The sequence below is a fragment of the Tauraco erythrolophus genome, chromosome Z, assembly GCF_009769465.1.
Source record: "Tauraco erythrolophus isolate bTauEry1 chromosome Z, bTauEry1.pri, whole genome shotgun sequence".
Lineage (NCBI taxonomy): Eukaryota > Metazoa > Chordata > Aves > Musophagiformes > Musophagidae > Tauraco > Tauraco erythrolophus.
Genome location: NC_141496.1, coordinates 77075378 through 77102572, shown reverse-complemented (window position 1 = coordinate 77102572; position 27195 = coordinate 77075378). Strand labels below are relative to the sequence as shown.

General features: G+C 48.2%; 1 protein-coding gene across 1 annotated transcript in view; it reads right to left on the bottom strand.

Annotated features, from left to right (window-relative positions):
• Positions 1-11945, bottom strand: part of PTCH1 (patched 1) — a 65631-nt gene extending 53686 nt beyond the window's left edge. Inside the window, exons 1-2 of the mRNA XM_086628999.1 lie at positions 11745-11945; positions 9926-10118 (exon numbers count right to left, since the gene is read on the bottom strand). Coding sequence (XP_086485125.1) covers positions 9926-10118; positions 11745-11945 — 394 coding nt within the window. The remainder of the gene's footprint in view (positions 1-9925; positions 10119-11744) is intronic.
• Between the last annotated feature and the right edge of the window lie 15250 nt (positions 11946-27195).

The following is a 27195-nucleotide window of genomic DNA, read 5'->3' as shown; positions in this document are numbered from 1 at the left end:
CCTATTTCCCCAAATCTCTAGAAAGAGCAGTTAATAGATGTTTACGCCTGATCACAATTCTCTCAAGTTGCTAGCTTTTATCTACAGTTGGAAGTCATATTAAACATGTTTTAGTTTTGTTTCTTGATCTTAATAATTCACACTGGAATATCATTTTCTATTATCCACCACTTCAACAGCATCAGCTTCTAAACAGCAAGGGCTTCTTTTCTGAGTACCGCAAACCCCTCAAGAAGTCACTAAAGTAAGACTGGTGTAAATTAAATCAGAATCAGGCCCATGTCGAAGGACAAATAAGATAACTGGACAGGAAAACTCACCAGGAAAACTAGTGAAAGAAAGTGTCACCTTTAAGTACCTGTATACTTTTTTTACCATTACAGAAAAGGTAATTTAGGAAGAAAAATCTAAAGTTGTAATGGATAGGGTTTTTTTTTTTAATGGTATCATAGTATCAGCAGGAAGGCAGAGGTTTAAATGAGTTCCTAAAGGTTATTTTTCTTCCGGGTATCTCACTGAGGAGATTACACCGAGATCTGCACTGGGATTACATTCCTGCAGCTATTTAAACGCAGTTTATCACATACAAATAAGTTCCTATAACCCCCTTCCCCTCTGCACACACCCAAGGAAGCTATGGCAATTCACAGATTTGCCAGATAACCCAAACGTAAATCTGATTACTGCATCACCCTTGGCAATTTCCTTTCAGGTCAGGTTTGTGGCATCTCCTTTCAACTAGTTTTAAATGTTTTGAAATGACATGTTCACACGCAAAATGGAAAAATGTGCAAATAAGCCTCCTATACCCACCACCGCATCTGAAGATGATAAGCACACAGGAAGGTAAGTCACTGTTAATATACAGCAAAGAGTATTTAATTAAAAACAAGAACAGCTCATCAACGTTTATAATCAGAAGGTGCAGTAACACACCCACTCCTTTCATTACACAGCATGAGGTCGAGAAGAATCCTATGCCTCTGCTTTCCCTACTTCCCATCCTTTGTGCACTCTGCTTCCATGTGCACGAGACTGCTGTTCACAATGAGGTGAAGTAACAGGTTTTGCCTGTCAGCAACGGCCTTTACTTTAGTATTTTCCTTCTTACATGACTGTTTGACTAAATTAAGCAGCCTCAGCCAAGACACATCTTGCTTTCTAGCATCTGTTTCAGTTATTATTATCTGCCAGTCCAAAGCACTAATTTATCTGTGTTCTTTCGGATCCAAAATACTGGTTGTGCAGCCAAAAACACAAATAACACTACAACTACTGTGCTCATTTCAGAGCGTGTGGATTTTTCCTTTTTCTTCTATATTTTTTTTTTTAACTAGGAGATGGACCACCCTGCTCTCATGGCACAGAGCACTATTTACATTGCAATACTTGACTGTGTAATACATCTGGCATTTTTGGGCAGGATTCCTGAGCTAGGGGCCAGAAGCCCTTAAGCAATGATTTAAGGGCGGAAAAAAATCATACAACTTGACTTAACAGTGCTCATTTCTAGTTTGCTGCACTTAGCTTTTGGTTACTGACTGAAAAGCAGAAATCCATCAGACTGGTAAACAAGACAAGGCTGTTTCTCTTAATTTATCTCATTGTTAGTAAACGAAGACTGTATTACAGTTTAACAGCTCAGTTTCACCTTCAGGTATGTGGGTGTACAACACCACACATGTGCCTCAAAAATATCAGTTTTTCCTGCACGTGAGCAGAATACAGATGTTTCAAATATACAATGATTACTTGTATATTTGAAGCTGGAATTAAGTTCAGTACAATTCTCTAAAGGAGCAGCACCTTTGCAGAAAGAGTCAGGTTATGGTTCTGCTCATTCCCTTACCTCTTATATATTTTGTTCAAGCACTGAAATAACTAAGTTTTCCAAAACGAAGCAGAAGTTAAAGCCAAGACATTCATTCTAAAAACCAAAATTAAAATTCTCCATACATCAAAACGTCTATATGGTCAGCGGTTTCCCTAATTGTACCTCACGAAACTGCTACTTCTCCAAATTTGGATGTTTACAGCAACTGAGGTGATGCTGAATGAAAATAACAGAGAAAACACAATACTGAGTAAACTGTATTTACAGGTATTAAACTAAGCTTACACAGCAAAAAACAAATCAAGAAAATAGATTTTATTTTTGAATCCTGAATTCAAAGTACTCCTTGCAACTCCACTCAATCTATTTCTAGTGCCATGTACAATGAAAAATTATTCCAAGTCAAAGTCATTCAATTAACAGCAAGGACGAACACAGCTTATTGTATCCGATATTCATCTGTCACATTTAGCACACCGCACGTGGATAACAAAATAGCACAGATCATTTAAAACATGAGCAAAATTTCCTGTTCTCCGTGATTCATGGGCACAGAAATAAAGTGTCCATTATAAGATAGCATGTTTTTGCAGTCCACAAACCATACTTTATAAAGTGCTGAGTTTTCTGCCATGAGGCACCATCTTGGGGATCTGCTGCCCCAGTAGAGCATCAACAGCAGAAAGACATACAGCTTCTGGAAGTAATAATGCAAGTAGTGTTATCTTTATCTTTCTGAACTCTGACAGGTGACTACATGTCTTACTGTAGATCTGTCACTTGCCCCGTAAGAAGTTTTACTGATTTCTTCAGGTTTTCTCCAGGTAGAGTAACTCACCAACACAAACAGGGAAAGACCTCCTGCACAGTACCAGGCAGGAGATATTAGAGAAATGAAATGAACCAAAGGCGTACCAAAAACAAATAAGAATGACTGACAAAATACATCTAACTGTACAGCAGACACAAAGAAAAATTAAATTCTGCACTCCAGCTCCTGCTGAACTTCAAGAAGAGCAGCTAAAACCATGCGTATCTACACCATCATCTGCAGAGAGAAAAAGCACTGTGCAAAGCCTGGAAGACTGAACTTCATTCTATATACAGCAGAAAATGCCTGACAAGGAACAGCCCCACAAGGTCTATAACCAAAACACTGTTTTAACCAATCAGAACATTCTTAAAAAGCTAGCTGTGGGGCAGAAAACTTGACAAGCACAGCTTTACCTGAGTGTTCATGGGCTGAAGCGAGTAATTCACTGTTAAAAGGACTGTACATAAAAGTCCATGAGTGTCAAAATGAGAACATGTTCCATTAGACACCAAAAGGAAACCAGTTGCAGACACATTAAAACTAGCATCCTAGTGGACACAGCTCCAACAGGTCATAGGGAGGTCAGCTTTGAAGGAGAAATCCAAATGAAATATAAACATGGCATTGTGGAAACCAGACAAATCTCCCATAGCTTTGTCCAGCCAGCACTAATCTAGGCATCAGCTGTGGTGCATAATCTAAACAAAGGGATCAGTCGGTTCATACATCTGGAAGCTGTCATATTTTGGAGCCTCCTAACAGTTACATGTAACTGAAACATTCACTTGCATGTAACAGCCTTTAAATTTGTTGAGCGGTCAAGAACTGTTACATGCATATACTATGTAGTATTACTACTTTCTGGGGAACTACCACAAATACTATTTAATAACAGGGCTTGGACCATCTCTTCCCAAGTTAAAAATAAATCATGAAAATGGATGAAGTCAGGGTGAGGAGCTAGAGTTTTCCTTAATGCATTCTCTGTTGGAAGTGAGTTTGAGTACCCATGGCTTTTAAGAGTTCATTCTTGTCTGAACTCAGTGTCTGCTAAGGAATAATGAGAAAGGAAGGCCTGTTCTCTACAGAAAAAAAAAAAAAATAAAGACAGTCCACTTAGCAGGTAACAGGAGCTGGTAGTAGACCTCAAACCACTCACCACCACCTCTACATAGCATCACAACTCCAGCAGCAGCCAGCCCTACAGCTGAGCTAGCCCTTCTGCTCACCTACCTTCTCCCCAGGGTGCCAGATGACACTCAAAGCTCAGAAGAGAGGAAGAAGGGAATGGTGCAGCCAAGGCACTGCCCTGTTTAAATACACGTCTCAACAGAAAAAGAAGCAGAACCTTCCAAACAAGGATCTGTAGGGTGCCTGCTGGCATGGACATTCGTGACAGTGTGTTAAGTATGGCAATAATAACGAAGATTAATCTTATGCAGCCTTGAGTAAATTAAACGCCTCTTAGGTCTGCAAGGCAGAAGGAATCGTGCAACCATGCACTTACAGCTTAGGAGGGTGCCAGTGCTACAGGAGGAGATGCCCCTCTTGCCCTGCCCAGAGGAGGCAGAATGGAGGCACACAGCCTGCTGTGGCTTTGCACGTGGGCCTGGGTACACTAAAGTCATTCCATGTTCTGCCACTATATTCACTGAGTTCAGAATTTCACCCTTTACCTTCTCAAGGACCGCAGGATGGTCACATGCAATACCTTCATTAAAACTCTTACAGATGAAAGAGGAATTTCAAATGCTGAAGCTGGTTGGTTTTGGGTTTTTTTTGATGTATGTGCTTTTCACCAAGGAGCACCAACTCTGAGCAGTGATGTGGACACCTGTCAAGATGGAACTTTACAGAGACCCCCAGTTCTTTTGAATTTAATAGCAGGCCCTTGAAAGATGACAATCAAACATCCATATAACTAAAACTTTCAAACACCTTAACAACTTTCAACATAGGGAAACAGAAAGATTTCATCTTCACAAGAATGTGACTCCCGCTGTCCTGATGTTTTTAACCACAAACATCATATAAAGCTTAAACATTAGAGTTTGATGTTATTTTTCAAAACAGAAGCATGGACTGAAATACTATTCCATTTTGACCAGGAAACACTAAAAAGAGCATGTTGCCCAGATGCCCATCCTTCAGTCATCACATGGAAACATCACTGCCACTTCCCCATTTGAGAATAATAAATAATTATACTTAATTCAAACACAACAATGGAATTGGAAATTTTCCAGATAAACACCTTTCAATGAACTTTCAATACCCTCTGAGGGACACAACACAGCACAAGTACTCAAAGTAAGCTCTTATGTCACCTGATCCGTATGAAACTAATAGATTTGGTGATGTCATCAGACACAACCCCCAGACTGTCACATAGCCTACCAACACCACACCTCAGTCGCGAGCAGAGTAACCCGGTTAATTGCAATTCTGCTATCTACTGCGTCGATGTGGCAATGCAGGCACAAGCATATCTAGAACAGTACCACTCCACCGCTGCGCACAAACGTGCATGTCTGTGGGAGAACTGAATTATACCCAACTGGGTCAATTCCTGCTAAATGTACTCCAATCAAACATTATTCCAGGCCACTCACATAAATTTGTCTCCTTGAAACAACAAATTCACACAGATCTGTTCCTTATTTGTTACTGTTACTACTCTTATTTGTTTCTGCAAAGAACACTAGTGTAAAATTAACTGATGCCTTGGGCAGAACTTAACTTTCTTCTCCACCTGCACTTGCTCTTGCTCCGTTAAGCAAACTGAGAATCTACAGAAATAATACTGGTTCCCGCATCACTCATACGCTTCCCTCGTTTTCACCTCATTCTTACGTTGCATGGGTAGACCGACGTATTTTAAGACGGGTCAGCCCTAAATACTACAGTAGAGTAACTCGATTTTCGCCCCTTTGGCATGAAAGGAAACAATACTACACATGGGTCGAATCTTCACTTACAAACTGTTTCTGCTGCACGCGCTCAGTTCGAATTCACTTCCAATTAGAACACATTCACTTGGTTCCAAGTACCAAAGCTGAACTACGTGGCTACTGAGGCATTTTGTTTTCCCCGCAGGATATCCTATCCCTACCTGTATCACCCACCCTTTTCCTTCAAGCTGGCTTGAAGAAGGGGCTCTGCATGTCAGAGCTTGGTTAGCTTTGTGAAGAGGGCTACTTAAAGAGAGAAAGGTTCGACTGACCTACAGTTAATGCAAAAAGCGCAGAAAGCAAGGAAGGAAGGAAGGCGAGAATACCATCATCTTCAGTCTCTTAAAGAAGAAAAAGTAGTGAAGAAAGTGAAGGGCAATAAATCCCAAAATAATGGTGATGTGAAATTAATTATCAAGGAACAAGATTAGATCATCTCTGCCCCTAGGAGCTGCTCCAATTAACGCCACTGAAGGCACTGCAGTAGCCAAATTTCAAGCTCCACTTAACAGAACCATCTCTGGAACCACAAAACTACCTTCTTTCAGAAGCAGAGGCTGTGAATTTATATGTGTGACTCCTGTTCACACACAGGGTCTTAAGAGCATCTATCAGAGTGGTAGCAAAAAACATAAGCAGCTACGGGCATGATTTCTTTTCCATCCACAGTATTTTCTACTTATGAATGGATGTTTCAAAAAGTACATCTGTGTCCAACAAAATTCAGCCACAGAGGAAATCAATGCAAAGTCCTTTTTGTTCTCTCAAGGGCGTAGGATGTATAAAGATGCTAAACAGTCTCCACAACTCCAGTACGCATGGACACCCACATACAGCAGTTCGACTAAAGCTCAACGGCTGTGGGTAACAGAATAGCCATTAAAATGACAGTCTAGAATTTGTTTGCCGAAGTAACTAAAACAGGCATCCTCCTGTATGCAGTAGCAAGGTATGCACACGTGGACGACAGACCTGCTGATGGGCTGAGGGGAAACAGGTATGTGTCCCAGTCAAAGATGTCAGAAAGGCAGACTACGAGACAGCAGGATGGATTGAGAGCACACTGTGGGACACACAGTAATAACTGAAGTGCTCTGAACAGCAGCCAGAGGAGAACTGTGTTTAAAAAGAAAAAAAAAAAAAAAAAAAAAAAAAAAGCTTCTCTACAACATGTAGTGCCAAGAAACAAGCTGAGAGGAAAGCCACTTTGGTATCAGGAGGCTCAGAGAAGGCCAAGAGTGCTGGCACAAATTCTGATGGAGGAAGACTACTACGGGAAAACTGAAAGAATGATGTTTTGGAGATCTGTTTTTCTTTTTCTCTCTTTGAAAGTTTGCCTACCAGGTGGGTTTCTAAACTTCTTATGTAAACATTTCAGCCATAATAGCTTCAGGCTCAGACGACTAATCATTTATCTTGGAATGTGCATGGTCTTAAAACTCATTCAAACTTCATTTCCCCATTTTTAATTAATTGTGTTACGGTTTTAAAGCAATTGTTCACTTCCAGCAAACTTCAGTGCTGTATTATGTTCCATGCTCCATGGTATTCAGAAATACACCATACAAAATCAGTCTCTTTACATATACTGCCAATTTATTCAGCAGTAGTAACTGTAAAGAGCTTCAGTAGCAAATCAAAGCTGTTACTTGAATATATTTCAAGAGGTTGACCATATTTGGCCAACATTGCCCAGTTCATTCAAGCTCTCGGTAAACAAAAGGTAAAGGCAAAAATAAGACAGCTATTTTACTGAACAGGGCAATTCAGCCACAGCTTCTACTACAAGAAACCTTGATCTGAAGGGTCTCTTAGTATAATAACCACCATGGAGCGTACTTTAAAGCTGTTTGTTAGGACCAGGCGCATACAAGCACAGAAAAATGAGTTTGGTCACTGCTTTCTACTTCTGCATAGGAAGAACAGTACTTTCTGCGCTATGTCTTTCTATACCTATTCCACCTCAAATTCTCAATCTGTACTTCCAGCTGTTGTTTAGCAACAAAAATAAGTGCTTGCTATTTGTTAGGTTTATTTGTATAACACCCTCCTTCACGAATGGAACATCTACAGAGTCTTGACCAAGAAAGCACATTTTAGCAAGCCCTTTTGTGTAAATGGTCACATAGTTCTAGAACTGGAAGATTAGAAGTTAAACTAAATCCATAATATTTAATTTCATCTTAATCAGCTAGCCTTTTTTTTCAATCTAGAAACGCAAAGGTTTCTAAAACTCTAGAGAGTTTTAATACTTTTTTTACATTATTTAATTCTGACATGAAAACTAATTTGAATAGATGTGACATTACATAGGTCAACTCTGTACACCCAGCTGCATTATGAATTTATCTTGGCCGTAAAAACCTCAGAGATCAATTTCAATTAGATTTTATACCAGGACTTTTGCCCCTCCATGAAGCAATAAAGGCATGAGAAAAGGTCGGCGCAGCAACTGAACCAAGTGGCTCTTTTGCAATCCTATTTTATCCTTGAGAATGGCATTGTTACTGCTGGGCCAGTCACACGGGTACCATCAGCAAGTAGTTTCTTGGTGTTACATTGTTCCAAAAAGCAGGTGGCATTAGTGAGATGGGATCACTCTTCGAAATAAACCCCCAGTAGTATCAGGGTGGTAAGTGTCAGGAAAAGGTGCTGGATAGAACAGCAACCAAACACTTAAAGAAAAGCAGAGACAAAACACATGCGAGCAGAAATTGACAAAAGAAACTTTGCCAGAACAACCTCACCAGGACTTAAAAAAAAGAGTGGAGGAAAAAAAAGTATGTTCACAAATCGTTTTCTTTAGTATTTAAGGTACACAGGACCTAGCGACCAGCACAAACTCTGAATGTGCATCTTTGCCTATGGATGGGATCCTGCAATGCCTGCTCTGTTTCTCGGGGCTGCTGGCAGCAGATATCATATTTTGGGCTCCTTTGGACACGGACCAAAAAAAGTTTAGTCGGTAACACATCATTTTCCAAAACCGAAAAAACAATCCTCACTAAACGACCTGTGAACCTCACCCTGAGCCTAATATGGCTGTCATCTGCAAGGATGGAACCTGGTCCTATATGCTCTAATTCACCCACAGGGCAGGACGGACCACCTAATTTTGTTTGCACTCAGCACCAGCTTTTCCACACACGCACATACAGAGAGCTATTTAGCAACGATTATTTATGCAGCCCTCCATATTAACTTTTATAAGCCAAATTCCGCTGCAAGCGACTTGGACATAAACCCAGAGTAACTACTGCAGTCAAGGAACTCTGTTTTCACGTCAACCCAGCTAACCGGGGAACGTGATGCTAAGCAAATAATATTTTCCCCTAAGAAACAAAACAAAACAAAACACCACGGCAGCCGGGAGCCGTGCCTCTCAGAGCCGGGTAGCCCGCCCGGGCCGGCTACCCCGCTCCTGGGGGGACACAGGGGGCCTGCGCGGAGGGTGATGGCGACACCGCCCCCCCCGCGTTGTCGTCCGGGGCGGAGGGAGGCGTCTGTTCGAACGGCGGCACACGGACCCCGAGACCGCCGGGACCGCTCCTCTCCGTTAGCGAGCCCGCCTTACGGCGCCGGCGCCTTCGGGCTGCGCCTGGAGGACGGCGCTCCCCGCCCCGGGCGCTGCCCGCGGCCACCCCGCGCCCGGCGGCCGCCGCCAGCCCGGCCCGGCCTCGCCTCCGCAGACTTTTGGGTTTTTTCGGTCCGCTCCCTCCTCTTTTTTAAAATTTTCCTCCCCCACTTTTTTTTTTTTTTTTAACCCGAAGACTAACGCTCCCCCCCGCAGTTGAAAGCTGTCCAAAACAGGACCACACACAGACACCCGCCCCGCCGCGCCGCGCTCCTCGCCGCCCGCCCCCTCCCCCCGCCGCGGGCGCACGCACTCCCAAAATGGCGGAGGGGCGCCTCCCGTCCGCGCAGCCGCCTCCCGCCGCCGGCGGAGACCGCGGAGACCCGTCGCCCGCCGCCCCGCCGCCCGGGAAGACGGGCCGGGGACGGAGGCGCGGAGTGGCGGGGGGCAGCCTGGCCCGCCTCCCCCCGCGGAGCGCACGGCCCGCTGCCGCGGCCCCCCGCGGGCGGGGAAGTGGTACGCGCCGCGCCCCGGCCCCAGGCCCACCGCCCGCCTCCCGCCTCGACAACCGCCCGCCCGCCCAGCCGCCCCGCGCTGCGCCGGCTCCGCCGCCGGCAGCCCGGCCCCCGCGGCGGCGACCCTTCCCCGGCGTGCCCCGTACACAAAGGTACTCACGCACGCACGGCGGCCTCCGCCGCTCGGGCTGATGTACCCGGCCGGCCGGGCGGGGAGGGACGGACCCCCGGACTTACCTTCCACCCAGAGCTCCTCCACGTTGGTTTCGAGATTAGCTGCCCGTAATCCTACAGCGAAAGCCCCAAATATCAGGAGGCCGACCACCAAAAACTTCCCGCAGTTTTTCTGAATGTAACAGCCCAGTTTAAATAACAGTCTCTGAAACTTCGCTCGCAGCCACAGCGGCGCTTTCCGTCCCGTCGCCTTCCCCTGCAAGGCAAGAAGAGGTCAGTAGCCGGGGGGCTGCGCCAGGCCGCCCGACGCGCGCCTCCTCGCCCCGGGGCAGGCGGCGAGGCGCCCCCCGGCGCTCCCACAAGCAGGACAGCTCGTGGCCCTCGGCGCCCACTCCCACGCAGTGTCCCTGGGCGTAAAGGCGGAGCGGCTCGAGCGGGCGTCCTTCCAGCAGGGCCCTCGCTGAGCAGCGCGCGAACAGGCCGAAATGAACCTGCCGGTAGCCATCCTCGCCCCAAACCGACAGGCAGCTTTGGGGTGACGCCGCCACAGGAGACCTCTGCGCCCTCACCTATGCTGCCCGCCGCGCTCTTCTGGCGCCCAAGGCGCTGCTCGCAGCTCGGGCTGCAGAGCATCCGCGCTGCCAAGACCCGCAGCTCCCGGGCAGAACTAACCACTGCCGATGAACCTCAACAGCCACAAGAAAGAAAAGAAAAAAAAAAGCCCCCTTTTCCTGTTCTTCTTAGACCTCTGAAGGGCTGGGGGGGGGAGGGGGGGGGCGGTAAGTGATGACCGAAAGCTAGGCAGTAGCAGTTTGCTGCCGTTCCCCCCATTCCCAGCGGCTAGCAGGGGTTTGGTGCTGAGGCAGGACCCACGTGGCGAGCAGCGCCGTAAGATCAGAAGTAATTCATTTCCATAGAGTTTGGAGACGCTGTGTGATCTGAATTAGGAAGTAGAGCAGCCATCTGTAAGTTACGACAATATTTGTGAACGGAAGAGGGCAGCCACATGGATTTTTTTTTTCCCCCTGCTCCTTTCCCCCTTCTTACAAAGCCTAGAAAGCCGCTTCCTGAAGCGAAACCATCCCTGCAGCAAAGCAGCGTCTCGAGCTTGTTTACTTTGAACATTTTTTGGCCGGCGGAGATTGGCGGCCGGAGCCGTCCCTCCGCCCCGCGCGGGCCGGGCCGGGCCGGGCTTGCGGGGCGCTCCGGCACCTCCAGCCCTCCCCCGCCAAGAATACCGCCGCCGCTCCGCGGGGACCGGTGCGACCTCCGCGGCAGAGTTAAGGTGCCAATCTGCTTACGGCCTTCGCTTCCCCTCCGAGCGCAGGGGGAAGAAAACCGCTGCAAGATTTCTCTGCTGGGAGACCCCCCTCTCCGAAGGCAGTCGCCGTGTCGGCGCTCGGCGGAGAACTTCACAAAAGCACAACTTCTGCCAAGAAAGCGGCCGCCCGCCTTCTCCCTCGTCCCGGCCGGGAGCGGGTGTTGCCGAAGTGGCTGGGCGCTACGAGGAGAGGCGGAAAGGAAGCGGAGGGGGAGAGGGGGAGCGGGAGAGCGGGCCGGGGGCTAGCCGGGAGGAGGCCGGGAGCGAGCGGAGGCTGTCTCGGGAAATTTAGGCAGAGCAGTGCTCCGCAGCGCAAGCACGCACCCGGGCAGGCACGGTTGAGAAGGACGGGAAGGAGGGCACTCTCTCCCGCACTGAAGAGTCACAGACGTCCCTCTCTTTTTTCCCAGCATTTTATTGGTGGCTGTTCCATCTCCTCCTTCCACCCCCGCGAGAAAACACACCACCTCCCTCCTCCCCCGCCGAAAACCAGCACTAGCACTAACGTGTATCTCTGGGGAAAAAAAAAAAAAAAAAAAAAGAGTGAGAGATTGAATGCACCTTTGAGATCTGCTCCAAGGCGAAAGCCGCATCGCAGTAGCTTGGCCGCTGCAGATACTCCCGGTCGGGCGCGGCGGCGCGCCGATTCCCTCCGGTCCTTCGCCGCCTCCCGCCGCCGCTTCTCGCCGCCCGGCCGGGGTGGCCGCCGCCGCCCGCACTGCTGCTGGTCTCCGGCTCCGAGGCGTTACCGGCCGAGGCCATGTTGCCGCCGCCGCCGCCGGCGGGACGGAGGAGCTGCCGCTGCCGCCGCCGCGGCGGAGCCCGGGGGCCCGGGGGCGCGGCGGGGCCGCGGGGGGCTGGCGGCGCTGCGGGCCGCGGGCTGCTGCTGCTGCTGCGGGGGCTGCCGCCGCTGCTGCCGGGGCTGCTTCGGCGCGGCCGCCTCACGCGGGGCGCGGGGCGGCGGCTGCCGCCGCAGCCGCTCCGGCCGAGTCGCTCCCCGCGCCTCCCATTGCCACATCGCGCGCGGACCCCGAGCTGCAGGCGGCCGCTCCCCGCGCCCGGCGAGGGCGGGCGGGCGGGCGCGACCCCCGGGCCTCCCCGGCTGCCGCCGCGCTTTCCTCCGCTCCCGTTGAAATCGCCTCCTCCGGCCGCCGCTGCCTCCAGGAAGCCGCTGTCCGCGGCGGCGCTCAGCGACGGCGGCGCGGCGGCGGCGCGGCGGGCCGCGGCGGCTGCTGCTGCTGCGCTGCCTCGCCGCGCTGCACCATCCTGCCTCAGCGCCGGGGTGCTTCCCGCGGGCCGCGGGGCCGGCGGGGTTCCGCGGTCGGCCCCGCCGCGGCGGCGGGCGGCCGGCTGCCTGGCGCTTTCCCCCGGCGTGTGCGCAGCAGCACCGAGCTGCAGCCCCTCGGCTCCAGAGATGAGATGAAGAAGAAAAAAAGGACTCTCTCCATTTGGATAAAGAGGAGGAGGGGTGGAAGGGGGGGGGGGGGGGGGGAGTATGAGAGGAGAGAGAGCGAGAGAGGGAGAGGGAGGAAAAAAAAAAAAAAAAAAAAAAAGAGCTGAAAGCCCGCCCCCGGGGCTGTCAGATGGCTTGGGTTTCTGCGAGGCGATTGGCTCGGGGAGGGCAGAAATTACTCAGCAAACATGACTATTATTAGCTGCTTAGCAACAGCTCACCAAAGTAGAGAGACCACCCAGGCCGGCTACCCTTGTGTGTGCATCTCCAGCTTCAGGGGGAGCCTTAAAGAGATCCAGCCTTCCTTGCATGCAATACTTCCATTAAGGAATGCCTTCCCCCCCCTCCCGCCCCGTCCTCCCCTTTCTTCTTCGTTTTCTTTTCAAGAAAGTTTTCTCCTTTTTTTTTTTTTTTTTCCCCCGTCCGGGATGCTTGCAGACAAATACACGTGCGGAACTTTCTCGCCGTCGATAGACAGAAATATATTTTTACCTTTTAAAAAAGAGAGAGAAACGGGGGAAAAGCAGCATTAAACGATTTCTAAAGCCCTTAAAAGAAAATCCTTTTAGAGGCACCTTGGCCTCAAGCTGCAACAAATACTGGGAGGTCCGAGCTGAATTCCCAGGCTTACAGAAATAATGACAGGGTGGTGGATACTGCGGTAGAAAGTGCCAGATTTTTCTCCCTCTCTCTTTCTTTTTTAACTAAAGAGGAGACTTAGTTCCTTGCAGGAAAACCACTCCGTCCAGTTAGAAAAACACAATGAAAACTTAACACTTGAGGGATTTAAAGCCGCGCGGTAGCTAGCCTGTTTCAACTTAGGGCTCATTCTTTAACTGAAACCTGAGGAAAGCCAATTTTAATATGTTTTTAGTGCAAAAGTCCATGAAACGCAGTCTGCCTGGCCGCCCTAAACACTTCTTGGAACTATACGCGATTGTTTACTTTTTTGGCACCGCTTCTCCCCGTCTCTGTTCATTGAGAATCAGCCATTAATCGCTGCCGTTACAGCTGCGTGCATTCCCCCCACCCCCGGGGCTACGCGCCCCCGGCCCCCAACGCGGCTCCCCGCGGAGGCTCCGCGCTCCGGCGGACCGCCCGGCTCACGGGCGCGGAGGGCAGCGGGAAACCCGCCCCCGCCGCTCCGCACCCGGCCCGGGGAGGCGTTTTTCGGAGGGGCTGTAGCCCAGAAGGGCGGCTGCTGCGCGCCCGCTGTGCCTCCATTGGGGGGAGGAAAGAAATGTAGAGAAAAAGGACCGTGGGGACCCGAGGTGCGTGGGGGAGCCCGGGCAGCCCCCTGCCCGGTGCAGTGTCCCGCCCGCCAAGCCCGCGGGCACCGCGCACCTCTCCCTTCAGCCCGCCACGCGTGTGCCCGGGGCAGCGGCCGTGGGCAAAGCCTGCGAGCGCCTGGGCACTGCCAGCGTCCTCCTCCCCTCGGCGGGGCTGGCGTGCGCCAGCGGCGGGGCGGCCACGGCCGGGCTGCCAGACGCGCAGCCCCGGCGCCGGCAGCGGGGGCGGGCAGCGCCCCGGGAGCCGGGGCCGCCGGCGGGAGCGGGCTGCGCCCCGCCCCGCCAGTGCGGTGGCTCGCTTCGTGTAACTACCTGGAGGCATCCACGGACAGGGGCTTGCCACAGCCGCTCGGGGCGGGGGGCGGGGGGGGGGGAAGGGGGTCCCTTTTCCTTCCCTCTCCGTCCCACCTCCGTTTTTCCCACACTGGGAAACCTGCCTCCCTGGAGGCCCGGCCCCGTGCTCCGCGCGGGGCTGTCTCCAGGAAAGCTACTGGGAGCAGCAAGCTGCCGCGCATACACACGTAGGTGCATAAATACGAGAGGAGGGAATCTAAAGGGGTTGGAGCTGGAGGCTGTTTTGTGTTGGAGGCTTAAACGCGCACCTGGGATGCAGTCGGCCACCTCTAATTCAAGTTTCCGCTCGGAAAGCGACCGTTCATCTCCCTAGGAACTGATGTGCCACTGCTCCTGCCCCCGCTCAACCTCACCGGCTCTGGTGGGGCGGCAGGGCTGGGGTATGGAGGAGGAAAGGATGGGTGGAGAGGCGTTTTGGTTCAGTTTCCCAGCAGGCTCCAAAACCGGAGAAGAGTGTCCCTTCGGCCACCTCGAGCCCCTAGAGCTGCCCTGCCTGCCTCCTGCCTGCTTGGCCACACACAATAGCCCAGTGCCTGTCAGTCCTCGCTCCTGGTTCCAAAACTCAGTCTGAAGACTCAAATTTAACAAGCGCTATCTTAATCTCCCCTAGCTCTCCCTGTGGTCTGGATGGATTCTTTTGTTTGTTTGTTTGTTGTTGTTGTTGTTTTTTTAAAAAAAAGCATACACAAGAGATGAATTACTGCAGGGATCTAATTGGCCTTGTTTCTGGTTGGTTTTTTTGTTTGTTTGTTTGTTTTTGGGTTTGTTTTGTTTTGTTTTTTTCCTTAAGGAAGAAGTGTCAGTGTAAAAGTCTCCACTTGGGTGGTCAGAGCAGTGGCTGCCCCGAATTTGCCTCATAGCTGATGGCTGTGTGCTACATTCCTGGCGATAATGTTCTTCCTAATCAATCTGCCCTTATTTACATTTGTAAGCACTGCTGGCTGTGATATGCATGCCCTGTGTGTGCAACTGCTTCTCCACACCAAGGGCTTTTTCCATCTTCAGCAACTCGCAGGGACCCTTATCTTGGACTCGCTTTGTGGTGAAGGCCTGGGAAGGTATCTCCTTGCCTAAAGTGGCTGCAGTCTGCAACCTTTTATACCTGATCCTCCCGAGTCCTGGACAGCCAAGGCTGGCGCACAGGAATCTCAGGGCTTTGGTTGTCGTGGCTTCATTTTGTAATGCTCTGACTCTTACTTAGGTCATCTGTGTGCTCATAACCTCGAATACCGCGGAGCTTCAAGCTTCCCCCAGCCAGATGAGGGATCAAATCCAATAGAGGTTAACAATGGGTAACAGGTATTTCCACTCATGTTACTTCAGCACATTTTCCCGGGCTGTTCATCGCCTGTGGACACAGCACCAAGAGCATTGCACTGCTGGAGCATCTGATTTCCTTAATAAAGAAACAATGCAGAAATGAAGCACCGGCCCCTTTGGCTGCCTTTTGTAGGGGCTGCAAGAGACTTGACCATGGCAGAAGAAGGACTTGCGGGAAAATAACCTGATTTTGTCTATTTCTTCCAATCTTTGCCTCTCACATACCTTTTCGTGGCACTAGGGCGAAGGTCTGCCCTGGCCCCGAGCTCCACACACACGCCTGACACTTGCTTTGACATCAGATAAGACCACAGGGCAGCACCTTCACTGGGTTTCCCAGAGCAGCCTGAGCCTCTCCATTTCTACCCATGGTGCCCAGTTTGCCACCGGGCAGGCGGGGATTGCAGCCCGGGGTCGGCAGCGCGCAGCCGCTCCGCGGGGCAGCGCCTCCGCTCAGCGCCCGTGCCTGGGGAAGGAGGCGGCGGCACGAAGTGAGCCCTCTCCCCCTCCTCAGCCCTGGGAGAAAGGGAACTGCTCGAGCCAACTTGTCAAAATAATGCGGCTAATTACCCCTGATCTCCTTTAATGGAAAGCTGCTCTGCACGCCACAAAGGAGCAAATGAGGGATCTGCAGCACCAACCCAGGAGCGCTGGCATTTTCTTTCCGCGGAGGGCTGGGGGGAAATGTGCCTCCAGAGGAGCCTCCGAAGTTGCTGTGCTCCACCAGCACAGCAGCGGACTCCCGGGGGGAGGACCGGAGCGCCCGGGGAGCTGCGGAGGACAGTGGCGGGAGCAGCAGCCCTCTCCCTCCGAAAAGCTGGAGGACATCCCAGCCCTAGCAGACCCGGAGGACATCCCCCACCCCCCCGCGAGGGGCTTCAGCTCTATAAGTCGTCTCCAAAACAGATTCTTTTCCTGGCAAAACGCCCTGCCACTCGCAGGACTTTAACGTGCATAGAGCGGGGAAAGTTACACTGAACATTTTTTGAGCCAGTCCGGACAACACGGGGTCTGTGTAACGGTATAGGTAAAGTCTCCCATTTGGCATTCATTTTCATGATCTCTGCCATCGGGTCTTGCAGAAAAAAAAGCTGAGCGACACGATCTCTTTGACCCACTGCTGGAGCAACAAATTTATTAGAGATATAGGCGTGAGAAATGAAAAGGAAGTAAAACAATTCAGGCTCATTGTATGTCTTTCTTTCATACTGCTAATCCGGTTTACACATCACGCCTACATGTCTCAATAGGGCTTTATACACTGTGGCAAAGGCAGAACAAAATAAAAGGTGTGTGTGTGTGAGTGTGTGCGTGCGTGCATGTGCATGTGAGTGTGAAATAAGGATAAAACCAGAGAAGCCCAAGACATTTTAATTCAGAGTGGATCGCCAGTTTTATATCTACCAGCTCTTGAAAGCAAATAGATTTTAAAGGATTCCTCCTCCTCCCCCTCCCTCCTCAACCCTAGCATTTCTCAACAATACTACCTCCTGTCCAGATACAGTGTCGGATTATAATCCAGACACACAGACCCTAACCAGAAATCAGACGCCCCTATCAGACTGGTGCCGAAACAAGGTGAGAGACCCTCTAACCAGAACTGGTACTTGCTATGTGGCCAAGACACCCACCTTGGCTCCAATGTTTCTTTTAAAACAGCTGGATGACACTAGACGTCTCCCCCGTTCCCCTCCCCTCTTTTGCTCCCCTAGATCTACCTCCCATAGTGGCGCTAAGGCGGCAGCCAGAGGGAGATGTGTCACTGGACATCCTCTGGCCTCCAGCCCCTGGGAGCTGTGGGACAACACGAGCAAGACGGATGACAGCAGCGCGGTACCGGTCCCGAAGGTGCCAGCAACCAGCCACATGCAGAGTCTGATACTGGAGCCGGAGGCTGAAGCCACTATTCAGCTTAACCTAAGGCACACCACGTATTTCACGCTGTAGTTAGGGAGTGACTGTTCCCCCTTCCCCAGACAACTGTACGTTTTCAGCAGCTTCCACTGACTGCGGGCATTCAGTCTGAGTTGCAAAGAGAGGGAAAGGGCTTCTCTTTTAAGTGCACCTCGTTGAAGAAGCCCGGTCTAACTTTCCCGAGCAGAAAGACGACGCAAACTGCATCCTCTCTGCGGCCTCTCTCCTACGGAGCCCGTCCCGAGAGAGGCTTCTGCCGCCCGCACGGCAGGTTGTTCGGACCACAGCTCACACAGGTGCCGCGATGCTGAGACCGGGGACCCCTTTGCAGCCCTCTGCGGGACTCACCGCAGGAGCGACTTCCTACCAGAGCCGAGTTCCCCCGCGCCTCCCCACCAGGAGCTCCGAGCCACAGCACCGCCAAGGCGCAGGGGGCCGGCCGGGCGACGGGCAGAGTAGCTCCCGGTCCGGGGGAGCCCCGCCGCCCTCTGCCCGCCGCCGGCGGGGACCGCACCGAGACCCCGTCCCACGCCGCCCGGCCGTGCCCCACGCTGCCGTCCCCGCTCGGGCTGGACCCGGCGGGCGGGAGCCGCAGCCCCCGGTCCCCTGGCACGCCGGAGGCCTCGGGTCCCCGGCGCAGCCCCGGCGGCTGGAGGGAAGCGGCCCACGCCCCCTCCGCCAGCCCCGGGCCGCAGTCGCCGGCGGACCCGGCGAGAGCCCGCGCAGCCCCTCCAACACCGTCCCGGCCCCTGGCCCGCGCCCGGGCCCTGCCCGCTGGATCCCGCCGCCTCCGGCCCCGCTCCCGGCCCGCCGTGGCCCCCCCGGGGCTGCACCTACCATCGCTGCCCTCGCCGGAGCCGCTCCTGGGGAGCCGTGCTGGAGGGCTGGGTGCGCCCTCATTCACTGGCACGGACGGCTTTAATGGGACATCTGTTTTCTTCCTCCGTTTTTTTTTTCTCTTTTCTCTTTTCTTTTCTTTTCTTTTCTTTTCTTTTCTTTTCTTTTCTTTTCTTTTCTTTTCTTTTCTTTTCTTTTCTTTTCTTTTCTTTTCTTTTCTTTTCTTTTCTCTTCTCTTCTCTTCTCTTCTCTTCTCTTCTCTTCTCTTCTCTTCTCTTCTCTTCTCTTTTCTTTTCCTCTTTCTCCTTTTAGTTCCTTCCTTCCTTCCTTCCTTCCTTCCTTCCTTCCTTCCTTCCTTCCTTCCTTCCTTCCTTCCTTCCTTCCTTCCTTCCTTCCTTCCTTCCTTCCTTCCTTCCTTCCTTCCTTCCTTCCTTCCTTCCTTCCTTCCTTCCTCCCTCCCTTCCTGCCTTCCTTCTTTCCTGCCTTCCTCCCTCCCTTCCTTTCTTCCTTCCCTCTTTTCTCCTTCTCCTCTCCTCCTCCTTCTTTTTTTTTTTTCTTTTCTTTACCCTAAAGAAACTGAAAGTGTAAAAAAATAACCCTCCTAGGTTGCAGGCATTCTGCAGAGTGCTGGAAAGCCTCACAATTACATGCCTGTTTCTATTAAGCAGCTCCATCGTCCTCCATGTGGGTGGTCTGGCTCTCAATAGGCAGGACCTGTCAGCGTCACGTGACGAACCCGCGAACGTTACCCCTTTACAATAAACTTTAGGGAAAAAAGCAAAGGAAGGGAGAGCCCCGTGCCGCCGGCCCGCACCGCTGCCCCGGCCCCGCTGCGCCGGCCCCGCTGCTCCCCCCGCAGCACAGCGGAGCGCACAGGTCTCGTTCAACCTCTGCCTTCGCTCTCTTCTCCCACCTTGGGTGTCAAGAGGAGAGAGGGTGTGAAAGGTGCCAGGTGGTGGACTGCGGTTTCCTTGTCAAAGGAAATATACAGCTGGATGTGCAGGGAGAGGGGAGAAGCAGAGTTTTCTTCTGGCTGCTGAGTGCCCTACACTGCACCTGAGTTAGTATGTGTGGTTCTGAAAGGTTTATGCCTGTCCTGCTCGTTTGTGCTAGAGGTCACTAGAAAGTCAGCTTTCAGGTGGTGAAGCAACGCAAAGCAAGAAAGCTAGCTCCAGTGAGTAATACCTGAACATTACGGGGGAAGGGCACAGTGATTTTCTTCTTTAAAAGCAACGCTTTCTTCAATAGTGAAAATCGTTTGAAAATTCTTCTTCAAACAGGATATAAACACTGAAGAAATTTGCTACTACCTTTTTATGATCTTATGGTGGCTGAGTATCATTACAGGATCTGAGAGAAGTGATTTCAAGCACTGCTTCTGTGTTAGGGCGCACTGCAAGGAATAAACAGTGTGTCTTGGAAAGACATGTCACCGATTGCTTATGGAAAATCCTTTTCCTCTAGTCAGTCACATTTGATTTCCAATCAGTTTTGGTATATCAATGTATTTTGAGAGTAAAATCTATTCCATATTGCCGCAGTTCAAGTTGCCCAGATACTTCTGTTTGTGATACGTTTAGAAAACGTGCTTCATGGTTGGGTTCAGTGGTTTCACACGACTTCTTTGGATATCCTTTAGCCATGCTTTATCACTATTGCTCCTGTTAGAGAATTCCAGTAATAGAAAATAATGTATGTCTTGCAGTCGTATGTTCACTATCAAGAATATAAAAACATTATATAAGAAAAACTGTTAGGAAACATCTCACGATCAGACTGCATTGAACAGCTTAACTCCACACATATTCTTATCTGCACAAAACCAGGCTAGGCATCAAAATAATGAGCAAGAAAGACATTTTGCCTACAAATTATTTTTACATGACAGAGGGGCTTGTGTCAATGATAAAGAGTTGGAAGAGCATGGGAAAAGACATTTTGCAGGATTTTTAAAGGGTACATGAAAAACATATATCACTTTTTATGGCCTCACTGATCGATCACAGAGTTAGATTACTGAAGTGAAAGACAGACAGCAGGGATGGAGGGTGCATAGATGTCATGTTGTAATCCTCCAGCCTCCTCTCCCACCCAACACGTTAAATCTTAAATTTTCCAGAGAAAGTCATCATAACTCCTGATAATAAGTTCCAGTGATTTCTGGCTCCACATATTGGTCAGTATAGTGTCCACAGTGCATAACCTAACCATGCCATGTAGTCACAGTACTGTTATTTAAGACAGGTAGAATAGCAGAATACTCACATGAAGAATCAGGAATTATCCTGCTAGGGAAGAAAAGCGGGATAAAGCAATTCATTATGTAAGTGTGCAGTTTTATGGGTGTGCAGTACAGACAAAGAATTAGAAACAATGAAAGAACAGGGATGTTAGTGCAAGTCAGGAAGTATCAGAGAAAAGAACCTAAGAAATATAAGACTCTGCACTTGTTCAACATCAGAAGTACCTCAGTGGTAAATATCATAGCTTTCATTGCCTCTTTCTTTTGCCAGTCTAATTCCTCCAATTGCTTCAGTACTACTGAGTAAACCTGAGCCTTCAGCACCCCACGGCACTAAAGTGCCTAGTGTGTTTGGAAAAAATAGCATAATCGGATGTGAACTGTCCAGACAAGTGACACAAAGTAAACAAAAAAAGAGGCATGTATGAGGATCACCCAGAACATTTCAGAAGAGAGGGCAGAGGTAACAGTGCCAGCTTCTTCATTCTGCAATGCAGCTATTTAAACAAAGATACTGCACATAGCTGGAAGATTAAACCAGGGAATTACTTCATAACCATCTTGTTTCTGTGCTATTTCCTAAACACCTCCTACTAGACTCTATTAGAGGCAGCATGCTGATCAGGCTGGGGCTTCACATAACAGTGTTTTTAATGATGGTTTTATCTAGCAAATAGTTTGGTATTTTGTCTGTAAATTCATTAAATTATTATTTGCTAATAGTGGTTATTACTAAGTGGTAAGTAGCCATTTACATCTGTATCTATACATCTAGCAGAATTCCTGGAGAAAAAAATAGATTGGCTACTGTGCAACGTATACATAACGTAATTATTATAGTCCATTGACAGGAATTTTTGAAAATGATGAAGAGCAAAATTCATTGCCTGGGAAACATGAATCATCATTCTGTCCTGAATAAGTAGGAATGACTGTGTGCGCTCCCATCTGCAGATTTAATTGTCAGGAAGTGATTACTCAAGCGTGAAAGTTCAGAGGCTTCTGGTAGGTAGTTCCCAATGGCATCTCTCATGCAGCTTCCTAGCACAGACAGGTAACCCTACAGTGGCCAGTGCTGCCACATTTACTCTACTGATAATTACAAATAATAATCTGGAATCTCAGTCTCGTTCTGCTTGGATTTCAGTGCTTTACAAGGGAAGGGAAAGGAAGAGAAAGGAAAAGAAGGGAAGAGAAGAGAAGGGAAAGGAAGGGAAGGAAGGGAAAGTGAGAAAACTAAGTCAAAGCCAACTTCACTGCTGAAGACCAGACATCTTTTCTCTAAGAAGCATCATGCTGCAGGATCTTGCCCTATGTTATTCTGCTTTGCTTATATATTAATAAACACCATATTTCAATCTAATTCTGTACTTTCCTTCTGAAGCCACTGTTGAGGGTCTTCAGCTCAAGCTATCTTGGTTGTAACTACAGGTGATGCTGCCAGGAAAACCATGCTGAACATGTGACAAGGCCACAGTGTCAATGACCATGTGTCACACCTCCATTGGAGACATAATCAAGGCAGAGAGCTAACTAAGATTAAGACAGCTGTTTCCTAGTCTTGCATATTCAGGGCAGCCTCATGCCTGGACGACTGAATCTGGTACCAAGTACCTAAAGTTTTGATGCTGAAGTGAAGCAAGTTTCCATCTTTTTTTTTTTTTTTTAATTGAAAAGAATGCCTTATTACTTCAATGCTGAATTTCACTATCAAGAAAATGAGCGTGGAGTCCTCATCACCCAGAACAGGGTTTTCAGCCCTGAGTGTGTTCATCTCTGAAGCAGAAAAAGCAGAAAAGAGAGACGGAAAAGGAAGACACTGGCTGCTTTGCTTTCATTTGTTATAGAGAGGGGAAGCACAGCTGAGGATTTAAGTCTGGTGGTCCTTTGTGACTTGTGTCCTAAGTATCTTGCAGACAGCTGGTGATTTAAGAAAGCCTAGGAAAAGAGATGTTCCTCATGATGCTCCACAGCTGGTTCAAGTGGTGTGGAATCAAGGTTCATGCACAGACCCTAGCGTGTAGTCCAAAAATCAATCAGGGTAGGAGCTCAGCTTCTGGGAATTACCAAGTCTTTCATAAGCTATCAACAGCATATGATTTACATCGCTAACTTATTGACTAACTAAAACTGACAGTTTAGTTTCAGAATGTCACATGAAGTCTGCAAGACCCAATGTCATACCAAGGATTCCCACCATACTAACAGAAATGTAGAACTGATGGAAGCTCTTTGCAGAAAACATGTTAAGTGGTCTCCAGGCTGCACTCTCAGGCCATCCCTGGCTTCATATTGGCTCAATAAACTTGAGAAATGCCTTAGGTCATCCCTGGCCTAATGTACACCCCTGGCCTAAGGGGTTTCTCAGGTTTATTGGAGTAATTAATCTAGCACATAACATTTCTGGTGTGTTGAGGCAGGAAATATGGAGGACTCTCAGAAAGAACGCAAGTGACAGAAGACAAGAGAGGCAGATTTTCTGCATGATCTCTTTTTTTCCATCAGCCTCAAAGCTGGAGCTGTGAAGTTTTGTATGTGTTTACAAGTGTACGTGGACTTTTGCTAATCCTACACATCAGCCTAAAGATATGGTGCAAACCATCTCTGTGAGACCAAAGATTTCATGTGATACAGAAAAGCAACAGAAGCAGCACCCTGAATCCAAATGGTTGTTACAAATTTTTCTGGATCCAAGAAGTGGATTCACACCTTGTACTTGCTGAAACCAGGTGATAAATGAGACTTTTGGATGTATGATTAGGAGGACATGTTAAAGAGAGTGTTAGTCTGTGAACGTCCTGTTTCTACTGCAACATTTTCCAGATCCATACCTCTCCATGGAAGAGGGAGGGACCCTTCTTCCAAGAAGGACTTGAAATTTGGTGAACAATCCCCTGGGAACAGTAGCAGCCTTGATAAGTCATGGGACTCTGCTAGGGTTTTGCTGACAGGTCACTCCTACCTGTCTGTCACATGAAGTGTTATGGAAGGGCTAAAAAATCTGCTCTTCTCCTGCGGTACTTCTTAGGACACTGGTAGCCATCAGGGGATTTCCTGTGCCATCAATTGCTATTACCTGTACTTTACATTCGAAATAGAGGGATGGCGGTGTTGGGGTGTTGGGGTCACACGTGGTAAAGATAGACCCAAGGGTGGTTTTGTAAGTAGTGGTGATTTTTTTAATTGGAACAAGTGAAATAGTTGGGAATATAGGCAAACTCATGGGTACACAAGCCTTTCTTCATCTCTGAACGAACTGCAGTGAAGTTACGTGCAAGTTATGAACAGTGTCTGTGAATCTAATTATGCTGAGTTTAATTAGAAACGAGAGGAAAGGTATTTGGGCCTCTGGAGCAGAGAGGTGTTAAGAAGTGTTATCTCCTAAGATAGCTAAGAAATGGGTAATTTATTGCCTAGGGAACACACAGGTTTTTGGAGGGAGCTGGAGGAGAAAACGGAAGAGGGGAAACATGCCCTAAAACCGCTAATGAATCCAGGATTTCTAGTGTCTGCTGTGGTTATGAGTTGCAGTTCCCAGGTGCATCTTTTGAAGGGAGTTTTTAATTACAGAAGGGTTTGTGTGCCCAAAAGCTATCCTTTTGCCTCCAGCTGTACAAGTTGGATTAATAAAAGATATTATCTCTACCTACACATCTTCTCATTTGAACAAACTGGCAGCTCAGCTACAAAAAAGTCCAGCATGTCTGAATGCCAGACTGCTGGGAAGAAAGCCTAACTTTCCTCTCATCTTGGGATTTTCAGTTGTTCAACTATAGATGGCAGGACAGAAATCTGCTTTGTCCCTTGCTGGTGCGTTTAGGCCCGGAAGCATAAGAACTGAAAGACTGCTCTTGGCATTTCATCCCAGCTAAGTTAGCTGTAGAGTTTTTCTCCCCAGATAGGTGCCAGCTATTTGCCTCAGTAACATCATGAAATTGTGTTTTGCATGTTTTTTTTGCCTTTTCATTCTGTCAAGTACTTTCTTGTTCCAGTGGGGGGAAGAGCAGCCAGTTAGTCTTCTCTACAATATTTAATGACTCTTGGGTAAAAATACTGTATTATAAATTGTAACCCAAGACACTCTTGTGGTAGCGTGTTTCCTTTTAAATAACAATGGAAAAAATTTGCCTTTTATTTTGTAAAGTAGGGAAGGAATGCACAGAGCAACTCTCTCCCGCTTCCCCCAAGAATTGTTCATCACAATACACTTTCTACATTTATTTTGGCAGTTTCATTTTCCTTATTAATGATATTATTTAATCTACTAGCAAATGAGTAAATGAAGTCTTAGCACTCATTATGCTATTACACTAATACAAAAGTACATTGTAACATTCTGCTACTGAATCTTCGGTAAATGTGAAACTTAAGGAAGTATCCATATTAGTGAAGTTCAGTAACATATGCTACTGAGCATTCTGTACTCATCTGTAACAAGTTGTCTGGACAAACAGGCTAAGATTCGCTACTCAAAGGCACATGCATAAATGTCTATGAATCTATTTTTAATGTTTACTCATGTTTCCATATCTCATCATTATTGCTACCATTGCAATTGAGCTTTGTCTGGAAAAAAGTTATTTTCTTCTCCGGACAGGTGGCTAGATAGGCATTTTGCAAACGGCTATTTTCAGCCTGCACTGGTAGTAGTGATAGTGGTTAGCTTGTTGCTGATCTATGATTTTTATGTTTTTTTGCACACTGCGTTCTTGGTTTTGGGAAGCATTTAATTTCCTCCACTTTGGAGGCAGCCAAGAGCCCCTCTGCAAACAAACGAGATTCTGCTTAAAAACCTGAGACTTCACATGGCAAAGGTGAATGCTCACATCCCGGTAAAATTCATGCTTCTAAAAGACCTGTGGTGGCACCTTTTTGAGTAATAATTTGGCTGCAAGCTGAAGCTACATGGTATCTGGATGGAAGAGCTTAGAAAAATGCAGCCTTTTAGAACCATGGGCTTATTTCCAGCTGCGCTGACTTCACTGAGCATTAATTGCTCTTGAATGAAGTAGTGCTGTTGATTTACTCAGCAGAACTCTTCCATCTGCTTGAGTGCTAGTATTATGAGCTAGTTAAAGAGTTCATTGCTATTTTCAAAACCAGTAAAGCTGCTCATTTTGACCTGCTCATGGGTTATATAAGAAATGGTCTCAGTTCAGAATCTGTGAACACTCAGAAATGTCTTTGTTTTTTCCTTCTGTTCTTTACAAAAAGTATTTTTGCAAGCCAGGTGCCTGTATGTTACCAATAGAAGATATTTGCCTCGAGTGAAGATTCATGAAACACAGCAAATAAAGGAGAGCAATATTTTCAAATCTCCAGCTAGCAGCCATTCTAGCCTTTTATATTTATTTTGAATATACTATATAAAAACTATGTGGGCTGAGTGACACAAGGTTAAACTTTAAGCCACTATACAAGGAATTGTAGTGAACTGTACTTTGAAACTGTTCTTGTCTGCTGACCTACATAGTATCATTAAAGCTTTTAACCCATATTTTTGTGGTGTATTACTTCAAAAGAACGCATTAAAACATGAATTGCTTCAGATAATGAAAGAGAAATGAAATTGCCTTTTGGCATACTGCCATGGAGTACGGCTTTGGTTTCAGGAAATAAATTCCATTCTCAGAATTGTCATTTTTTATTATTGCTGCTATTGATTTGACAATGCCATGGCCTAGAGCAGGCACCACAGAAAGTCTGACAAAATTAGAGAACATAAAGAAATGCCTCTTGCAGTGTGACACCAAGAGGAAAACGTAACCTTTGGTTAAGGTTGTAATTATCAGCACCATTGAGCTTTATAGGTGAGGATGACTGTGACAGTAGAAATGGGGGAATCAGACTCGTCAGGTGTAATGAAACCTGTACAGTCCTATGGGTGCTAAGCGTCTTTTTATTACAACAGCTTGATATCAAAGTCTGTGCAGCTGCTGTAGGTTCAAAAAACAAACAGCCCCCTCCTCGACTTTGTCATTAGGAAATACCTCTGGAGAGCAAACAAAAGAATGGTGTCTCATTAGTGGTAGATGTCAGGGAACCACATTTTCTTTGGTTTTCTTGACACATTGCTTTCTGAAAAGCAATCACCCTCAGTTATAATGGATTACTCCACCAGGAGGAAAACTAATCCTCCTCTTCAGCTGCCAATCAGGGCCGAAGAGTGTTCCAAGAATTCCACAAGATGACACTCTTAGCAAAATAAGAGTAGTTTGGGAAAATGCTTTGCCTTGGTTGCCTTGTGAGGGAGTCGTGATTTACAGGGGTTTCACATTGCTCTGAAACTGTTAGCAGCATTTCAGCACCTGTATCATAACAGCAACTCTGCTTTTTTCTTCTTTCATTAAAGAATCCGCTGTTGACCTACAAACCTAGCAAAACTGTTGTGGAAGTTATATATGTATCACTAGGGAGTAATTGTTAACTCTTGCTATGTGATAAATGTCTTTTTAGAACAGGCTTTTCTTATATGAAAAGAAAAGTAGGAAATACACCAAGTAAAAATGCATTCAAATCTGGAATTCCTAATACTTCATTTTCAGCGACCACAGAAGGTAGACTCCCCCTTGGCAGGTTGAATCAACCTGATATTTGTATGAG